Source organism: Gadus chalcogrammus, chromosome 22, assembly GCF_026213295.1.
Source record: "Gadus chalcogrammus isolate NIFS_2021 chromosome 22, NIFS_Gcha_1.0, whole genome shotgun sequence".
In the NCBI taxonomy this organism is placed as follows: domain Eukaryota; kingdom Metazoa; phylum Chordata; class Actinopteri; order Gadiformes; family Gadidae; genus Gadus; species Gadus chalcogrammus.
Window position 1 is genome coordinate 17,523,204 of NC_079433.1, and position 9,742 is coordinate 17,532,945.

Here is a 9,742-nt window from a genome sequence, read left to right on the forward strand (position 1 = left end):
GCCGACAGTGATTAGACCGTACCCCAGGGTACTGACCGCTGCATTAAGGTTAAACCCCCATTAAAATGGTTTCCCAGTGACCTTTTTGAAATTCAAAACACCTAAAGTTGGGAAGAAGTACTTCTGTACTAAAAGTTTCCATCAGACAAACACTGAGCGCAGACTTATATATATCCCGTGGCAATCATTCCTGCAGTATTTTTCTCCCATAGTTGTTGCATATTGCTATATCATGAAAAGTTCATGTACAGGTTTGGAAGTTATGATCATAGTACTTTATTTTGATACGGTATTATTGATTGACCACTCAGAGAACAGTATGCATGTATGTGCTCAAATGTTAATAAATATTTCCAAATAAGTCCTAAAGGCCAAGAGTCTAAACAGATTCAGTTCATTAAGACACACAGGATCCTACTCACATCCCTCCCGTCTCTGCCGTTCTCCCCTTGGGGCCCCCGCGGGCCCTCGGGGCCGGGTGCACCCGGGGGTCCTTGGAATCCCTTGTCCGGCTGGCACACGGAGGGACAGGGTGAGTGGCGTTACCACGGCGGAGAGCACCAGAACACAGCGGCGCGCAGAGGGTAGCAGACCCAGAGTCAGTGTTATGAGCGGGGAATGTTTACCCTACGGAGACGCCTCTGAGAGAGGGGCTATCAGGCCTCTGAGAGAGGGACTATGAGGAGACTATCACCCCTCTGTGAGAGGGGCTATCAGGAGACTATCACCCCTCTGAGAGAGGGGCTATGAGGAGACTATCACCCCTCTGTGAGAGGGGCTATCAGGGGACTATCACCCCTCTGTGAGGAGGGTCTACCACTCCTCTGTGAGGAGGGTCTATCAGGAGGGTCTACCACTCCTCTTTGAGGAGGGTCTTTCAGGAGGGTCTACCACTCCTCTGTGAGGAGGGTCTATCAGGAGGGTCTATCACTCCTCTGTGAGGAGGGTCTATCAGGAGGGTCTACCACTCCTCTTTGAGGAGGGTCTATCAGGAGGGTCTACCACTCCTCTGTGAGGAGGGTCTATCAGGAGGGTCTACCACTCCTCTTTGAGGAGGGTCTATCAGGAGGGTCTACCACTCCTCTTTGAGGAGGGTCTATCATGGATCGAACTGACCGTAGATTTCAAGATTTGAACACACCAGACGTGTTTGTGTCCACGTGCTTCACAATTGTAGCAGTGATATTCTGTCCCCAATCCAGTTGAAATACGTAATGCCCACACTGATTGTGTGTTGTACGTCCTGGCACTTAATGTACGCACTTATTGTATGTTGTACGTCCTGGCAAAAATAAAAGTACTTAGCATTATGTAGCATATTTTCCTAGCTATCTTTGTTGCATACAGTGAATGGGTTAACCTAGTTAATGCTTTTCCCTTGGTTCTATGAACCTCCTTACTGTACCGACAGCGATATATTGTTTCACCATCTTCCGACAAATGTAGATCGCTTTGGATGGAAGCATCTTCTAAATGCCCTAAATGTAAAATGTAAATGTAAAGAGAATCATCCCGTGAGCCGATTCTCTAGCTGTCATAAGGTTAATTTCTGCTATCATCTGCATGGAGGTCAATATTGGTGATCTTTGACCTTTGAGTTGCTGGTCATCCCATAGCAATGCATAGCAAAGCTATGGCGGTTCACAGTGCTGATAACAATGAAAACATGTACCTTATGAACAGACAAACTAACATACAAGCATTTATCGATACGAACAGAAAAACTACGAGACAACAAAATCCACAAACAAACAAACATTTGAAGAAAAACACACCACCACAAAACATCAGACTGCACGCAGAGGAAAACGAGGAAAAAGCGCGACAGGGATTGAGAGAAAAAAGATTTGATCCAAAAACAAAAACACACAGAAAACACACCGAAGAGTAGAAAAATAAATACCTCAGCATTGGCAAACATCTGAAGAAGCAAGAAAAATCAGATACATATGGAGTTAGTGAAAACAGTCGCACCAAACCACCCTTAACCAAAAGTCTCATTAGAAGCCAAAACTGACAAACAGTTTTTGCTTCTAATATGTTGATTTATGTTAGAAGCGAGAAATAAAATGTTCAGCTTCTAACATAAATCGACATTGTTTTTGCAATTCTCTATGTATCGTCTTTTTTTTAAGTGTTTGAAGGGCAGAGAGGATACATCTTACAGGAGAGAATATAGCCATAACCACTATTGAAAATAGTGGTGATAAAAAAAATAGGAAGTACAGTTTATAAAGAGGGAAATAAAACAATGTTATAAAGGTGTTACTGTATAGAACAACTAGGGTGAAGGTTTGTATCATTAGAAATCAAACATGTTTTGCAAGTGTGCAAAAAGTTGGCCAAATGAGGCAGAAAAGAAGCAGGGACGCCTGTCATCTTGAACCATATAAAGAGGGGGCAGTCATACAAATGGTGAGGGAATCAAACAGGTCATTGTCCCCATCTTGCCTGTACCTCAGTGGCGGGCAGCTCGCTGCAGCTCTCCCTCTGAGCCCTCTTTGGGTCACAGTGAATCAACATCCACTGGAGCTCAAACTGAAAGAGAAACAAAGGCGCTTCAGAAATTTAAAATGTCATTGTTCATAAAATAAACACATTTCCAAATACCCTTTTTGTTTCTACATAAATGTTTAGTCACAGGTAAAAACGGTTTCTTTAGGGGTTTAAAACCCGGGACGTCTTTCTAAACGCGTGGTCTTCCGAGACTGATTGTGCTGAAGGAATTAACATTCGTCACTCACTCTCGCTCTGTTTCCAGCAAAAGCCCAGCTGAGCGGCTTTTGCAGGAGCAGCAGCACTTAAGAATTATAGCACAGCTCAGCACACAAATAAACCCTGGCAACTTGTTTGGATGCTGCTGAGGCAGAAAGCACCGTTTTACTGATGGAAGTAGTGGGCACAGTTGGTGACCAGTATCGTGCAGGAGAGTAACAACACTAAAACCTCTGCTGACATCACCACACCCAGGGTGAGATTCAGAAAGTACCTTTTAATAACCTGGAAAGAGGCTGTCACTGAGTTTTGATTTGGTTGTTTCGCTACTCCAATTAAGTTAGCGGGAAGTTGTGAGTCCAACAACCACACCTAGTCACACAACCCCCCCTCCCAGACTTTATTTCAGCCGATATAGGCTGAAATAAAGTCAAGAGTTATTGCATCTAAATCCGAAACGTAATTTAAGTGCATTGGCCGAACACTCGCTGCAAGAAGCGGTCATCTTCATAAAGCTAACCAAAGTTAAACTTTTGTCCCTCCCCTTTACAGTTGCTGTGATCACCCGACTGCCGCAAGCCTTCCCACAATCCCTTGCCCCACGCAAGCATGCGTCCAGCACGCGTCCAATACAAAGTAAACGGGAGGCGAGTGCCACACTCAAGGCCACACGTTTGGCCTTGACGCCATTCAAGGCGCCACGCCTTGGCCTTGACGCCATTTTCAATTACAGTACGGCGGGATGTGGCTCAGGAGGTAGAGCGGATTGACTGGTTACCGGAAGGTTGCTAGTTCGATCCCCCGAGTGTCGAGGTGTCCCCTGACACCCCACCCTAACTGCTCCTGACGAGCTGGCTGTCGCCCTGCTTGGTTGACTCTGCCGTCGGTGTGCGAATGTGTGAATGAATTGTTGTCACTTTGGATCAAAGTGTAAACAAGATTAAACGATTATTAGCAACGCTACTAGAAAGGTTTGTCCGAGCCTCTACTCACCACCACAGAGGCCTCGGCGTCCGTCTCCAGGCGGCCGATCAGGGTGTCCCCCTCGGTGTTGATGGGGCCCTTCCCCTTGATGGGCCTGCGGTCCACGGGCATGCAGTCCACGTACAGCGTGACCTGCTCCCGCTCCACGCCGATCATCACCTTGTGCCACTTGGTGTTGAAGAGCACCGATAGGCCCGGGAAGGTGACCGTCTGCAGGTTCCCGTCGGCGCCCATCAGGAAGTACTCCAGGGCCTGCTGCTCGCCGTTCAGCCTGAGGCCCGCCTGCTTGTGGCCGTCCTCGTCCACGATCTGCCACACGTTCCACACCTTGTTGACACTGCTCTTGATCATGCGGAAGGTCACCATGAAGGAGTACTCGTCGGGGAAACCTCCGGGGAAGTTGAGCCTGTTGTATGAATATAAGTGGTTCAGGCTATGAGTTAGGCGGCAACCATGACATGTCTGTTTGGTGAGTCTCGGGACCGAAAATACTGTTATGTGGTTCCTCCAACAACCTCTAGGGGGCAGAACATGCGGTCACCGTTTTTAGTCAACGGGATGAACTGTGATTCCCGTCATGCAAAGCCGACACACATATTCCTTAGCCTTTCGTCCCAAAACATCGCTCATCAATCCACTCCTACTCAATGACGTGTAATTGCGACCCCAAAAAAAGCATGCAAAGGTTGGATCGGGCCGTAACCATGGGGATAACATCTCTCCCTCTTCCTTCCTAAGACTCTCTACCTAAATTAATGTTTTAAAATGTCATAGTGTTCGACCCGGAGCGGAAACAAGGTGTTCACTTACCCTTTAATGTTCCTAACCATTGTGCTCGTTTTACATCACAGTACATCAAATCCAGGAGGCCGCTATTTTACCCCCAACATGTTCCCTAACAGCAGCCAGTGGCCTCCTCAACGCTTCAGTCGCCACATACGACAAATGGGACTCCGACCACAGTCTATTGCTCCCCCCTGGGTTTCTATCAGAAACCAGATTCTCAACGGGTGGTGCGTTTATAGATCATCAGGGGGGAGGGACGTCAGCCCCATTTTACTGTCTAGTTAAATGATCAAGGTGAAGCAATAAAGAAAGAGTTTCCTTTAAGCCAATTAAACGCACAAATGAAGACCGCTCTCCTCCACCTCTCACCCCCGACGGCTGAGAAGCCCTTTGGGGAAGCACATGTTAGAGAGAGAGAGAGAGAGAGAGAGAGAGAGAGAGAGAGAGAGAGAGAGAGAGAGAGAGAGAGAGAGAGAGAGAGAGAGAGAGGATGGGGGGAGAAAAGAGAGAGAGAGAGAGAGAGAGAGAGAGAGAGAGAGAGAGAGAGAGAGAGAGAGAGAGAGAGAGAGAGAGAGGATGGAGGGAGAAAGAGAGAGAGAGAGAGAGAAAGAAAGATTGAGTGATTACTGCAGAACACATACTAATTCCTTTTATCAATTAATTTACTCAATGGCCGAAGCTTGACTTCAAAGCGGTTCTGGGCATTGATGATACGCGTGTATTTACAGGATCCCTTCTAGAAAGCTCCAGGGATACAGGGAGAGATTAGAGACAGCGCCAGGTCACCAACGGAGGACACTGTGGAGAGACAAGCTCGAGTAGCCATCAAAGGGCTTCACGCGGGTTCACCTGCTCACTCACTCCCTGCATCACCAACACCAACACCATCACAACCAAGTGAGTATGAAACGCCTCGCTGGATCACTAGGTTTATTGAACAGGGGAGAAAACTAAACACAATACCTTGACACCTGTCTCCTTTTATTTTTGTTTCCGACCTTAAACTCTGGTCTATAATTAGTTTGTCCCTGACTATCATGAAACTCCAGACGAGGATGCATGAAGAAGTACGGTTTCTCAGATTGCAGGTGGCAGGTTTGGAGTGGGATCGAACATGCCTCTAGAAACAGACACATAGAAAGAGGCCCACACAGTGTCTTTCTCTGTCTGTCTGTCTGTCTGTCTGTCTGTCTGTCTGTCTCTCTCTCTCTCTCTCTCTCTCCCTCTCTCTCTCTCTCTCTCCCTCTCTCTCTCTCTCTCTCTCTCAGTATGTCCCTCTAATACACAGGCGTGCCGTGCACGCAACCACACACTGAGCATACAGTAATGCACAGATATGCACTATTGATTCGGATGGTTTGTGTTTATCATGGACCATGGAGATTGACTGATTGGTCCAATAGGGGAATTGGTGAGTCACCCCTCCAAACACACACACACACACACACACACACACACACACACACACACACACACACACCACACACACACACACACACACCACACACACACACACACACACACACACACACACACATACACACACACACACACACACACACACACACACACAACACACACACACACACACACACACACACACACACACACACACACACACACACACACACACACACACACACACACACATACAGTAACACACAGTCCAGTACCGTTCAGTAGCACACAAACACAGTAACACACACACAGACAAGCACACAGTAACACAGTAACACACAGTAACACAGTAACACACAGTAACACACATGCACACACACACACACACACACACACACACACACACACACACACACACACACACACACACACACACACACACACACACACACACACACACACACACACACACACACACACACACACACACACACACACACATACACAAGCACGCAGTAACACATTAAAACACACACAGACACACTCAGTCCAGTAGGCTCTTGTCGTTCTCTTTTCCTTCTCTTTTTTTCTGATGAATGATGTGCTATGGACGCTGCAGCAACACCTGGCCGGGGCCTGTAATAATGCACCATCTGCCTCCCGGAGCCCCGCCGCCGCCCCGCTGTATTTACCTGGTTGGAATTTGGAAGTTGGCCTCCTTGTCGAGGCGGTAGGCCACCTGGAGGGGAGTGGAGCCCTCCACCTTCCGCACCCCCTTCAGGGAGACCACGTCCAGCTGGAACTGGGTGATCAGGTCGAAGCCTGGGGACACAGGGGGGTTCATCCAGCCGCTCATGGTGAATAACCAGGATTCTGGTTGTGTTGGTTGCTTATGACGACGGGATTGTTATTTTTATAAATATAAGTTATTGTTTCGATTATTGTTACAATTTGAATGGTCTTAGTAAAGAATGGTATCGTTCATATTCTTAACAGTAGCATCAGTCTATGGATTTGTATGAATGTGTGTGTTGAGTGTGTCATCTTTTTCTAAGTTTGTCAATGTTTTTATTTAAATGTCTTTCTTTTTTTTTTTGTTCTACTTTGTGACATATGGATTTAAAGTTTTGCCCACAAACAAGAATCAACAATAGTCAGGTGTGAGGCAGAACCCATTTGAATCTAATTAGGTTTCCCTAGCAACGTACATTACACCCCTAGAAAACCACAGCACTTCAAGATGTTCTGCAAGTAACGCGTCTGAAAAGCCCAAGTGAGCAATTACAAAGCTTGCTGAGTTTGAATTGTTCCGGCGCTAAAACTCCACTCCACTCTCAAGTGGAACATTTTATTTGCCTTTACCCGAAATCTATGGGTTGTGGGACAGCCCACCCTGTTCAAAGCAATTAAAGCCACCAGCCCCATTGAGATACTCTGGTTTTCCCTGGCTCAAAGCTCCTCAATACATAGTCTGCTGCTTTTTAAAACCACTTGTAGTAGCTGCTGTGTTTTCGTTTATTTTTCTCCACTGGGCCAATCAAACAGATCACTAGCTGGCGGCCAGCGGGAGCATTAGCAACGTTGTGATTCACCTGGAAGGTCATCTTGTCCACTCCTCATCGGCGGGCAGACGGTATCGCCATCCAATCGGTTGAGATCTAGCTCTAAAAGAGAGCGGGGGAGAGACAGAACCTGATTATGACCAGCCCCTGCTGTATATACAGGACACCATTAGCATTTCATTGTTTCTATTGTTATTGTTTTTCAAAGATCAAACAGGAAGGGTGAATACCAAGATCTGGATCAGGGTGGCAACACGCTGTAGGTCGATTAGGAAAACCTTGCAAACAACTGTGCTGATTATAAGATATTATTATATATTCTATTTTTACAGTACTTATTAAGCTACCCCGTTATCAATGCAGTTTACGATAGGATATGATATGATCGAGTGTTGTCAGGCAGCTTATGTGATCCTGATCATATTATGGGCATAGGCCTACCGGTGGAAAAATTATGGTTATCTATCATCTATCATGTGCCTAATGCCTAAAGGTCACAGTGAATCTTTGTTGCAGACACACAACTTCCCTTTGTTTATATCTTTAGAATTTTAGAGAGAAAATGGGAAAGAGAGAGAGAGAGAGAGAGAGAGAGAGAGAGAGAGAGAGAGAGAGAGAGAGAGAGAGAGAGAGAGAGAGAGAGAGAGAGTACGGTGTGGTAATTCAGGCTCAAGTTCAAGTTCTATAGATTTTAAATGACGTGGAACGGTAACTAAAGCTACATTTCTCAAAACCTCTATGTATGTACCATTCAATATTGAAATCAAGCATATATATAAAGTTATATTCACTTTGAGATAGACACCTATCGTTGATGAATATATAATGAAACTTCCGAATTGCAGTCAAACATTAGTTGATTATAGAGTTTAAGTATAGCACCTTTTATAAAAAATAAAAAAAACTTTAAATACAAATAGTTCCTCTGAGTCCGTCGGAAGAGGGCATCATCTTTGTACTGTATTTTCCGAAAAACTCAGTTTCTGAAGGAGAACAGAAGTCCCCCCCCCCCCCCTTTCCCATTAAAATCTGGAAGTCATGAAGGGAAGGAAGACCGCCGAAGGGGCTCCCCAGTTGACAACCTGAGTCAGCTCATTTAGCGTTGAGCCAGTGTGCGCGGCCCGCACATCTGGATCCCTTCTCCGTTACCACAGAACTGCTGAGAAACGAGATGCGGTACAGTGAGACGCTATTTATGTGGCGCGATTTTACGACCCGTAAACACTTCTCTGACTGTGCACGCGGGCTGCTAGTTGGCGTGAGATACTGCATGCCGTGGCAATCTGCTCAGAAAGCCGGTGGTTAATGCACCCAGCGTAACAGGAACCCCAATTAAGACGCAGTCGCGTAAATAAAACGGGAGGAAATCCAGCCACAGAACGCCTGCCTCGTGCGGCACGAAGTGCAGAACACACTAAACTTGCTTTAAATAATAGCATTTTGTGGGAGAAAACAACATGGAATTGTCTTGATACTGCCTTGCTTGTTGACACGTTAGTTATGGCGTCGTACCCTCAAATCAACTGCAGTGTTGAGCTTATCATGATTATTGGAGAGGATTTAATCGGATTTAATCTTTACAGCCAGACCGCACAGCACTCTGGCTATTTTTAGCCTCCCCTGCATACCTCTGAGTTTTAATAACGTGAGTGACCTTGTGCGCAAGCAGTCTGAATGTTGGTTTTCGGCCCACGCACAAATGAGGTTTATTTGAACGATGCTTTGACAAACAGATTCCCAGAATTGGTGCACTCAGTACCCTGCACTGCACTGGTAGGCTGCAGTAAACAGTGTGTGTTTGTGTGTGTGTGTGTGTGTGTGTGTGTGTGTGTGGGGGGGGGGACATGTGTAACTCACGTCCAAGGGCTGGCATCAAGAGGGCGGAGAGCAGGGCCATGCAGAAGGAAGGGTACGCAGACAGCACAGGATGCCATGATTGCTTTCTGTTCGAGGAGGAGGAGGTTGCAAAAGGTCATGGTTCACATTCTCAAGGATTTGAGTGACTTTGAGTCAGAATCATACCAGAACCAAGCCAACACATGTGTCAGTCACAGCAATCGAAATTCAGTGGCGAGAGTTAAACGTATTTGATGGAACAAAAACAATGAAATATTTGAAAAGTAGCTGGAATAAGGAGACAGCCTGGAAATCCCGGAGAATCACTCAAAGAAGTGCATGGAATGTTGAAATGCTGTTGAGTCTTAATATTAGTATCCAGCCGATTCGATTAAAGCTGCTATCAGCACCCATCCCACGCATGTTCCATCATGTGCTTTTCTCCGCTGCAAATAGGAGTC

General features: G+C 46.2%; 1 protein-coding gene across 1 annotated transcript in view; it reads right to left on the minus strand.

The window, feature by feature from the left end:
- The window catches only part of LOC130375543 (collagen alpha-1(IX) chain), a 23,324-nt gene extending 13,982 nt beyond the window's left edge, over positions 1-9,342 (minus strand). The window contains exons 1-7 of the mRNA XM_056582529.1: positions 9,303-9,342; positions 7,476-7,547; positions 6,576-6,705; positions 3,709-4,105; positions 2,458-2,538; positions 1,904-1,921; positions 423-512 (exon numbers count right to left, since the gene is read on the minus strand). Coding sequence (XP_056438504.1) covers positions 423-512; positions 1,904-1,921; positions 2,458-2,538; positions 3,709-4,105; positions 6,576-6,705; positions 7,476-7,547; positions 9,303-9,342 — 828 coding nt within the window. The remainder of the gene's footprint in view (positions 1-422; positions 513-1,903; positions 1,922-2,457; positions 2,539-3,708; positions 4,106-6,575; positions 6,706-7,475; positions 7,548-9,302) is intronic.
- Positions 9,343-9,742: the final 400 nt, after the last annotated feature.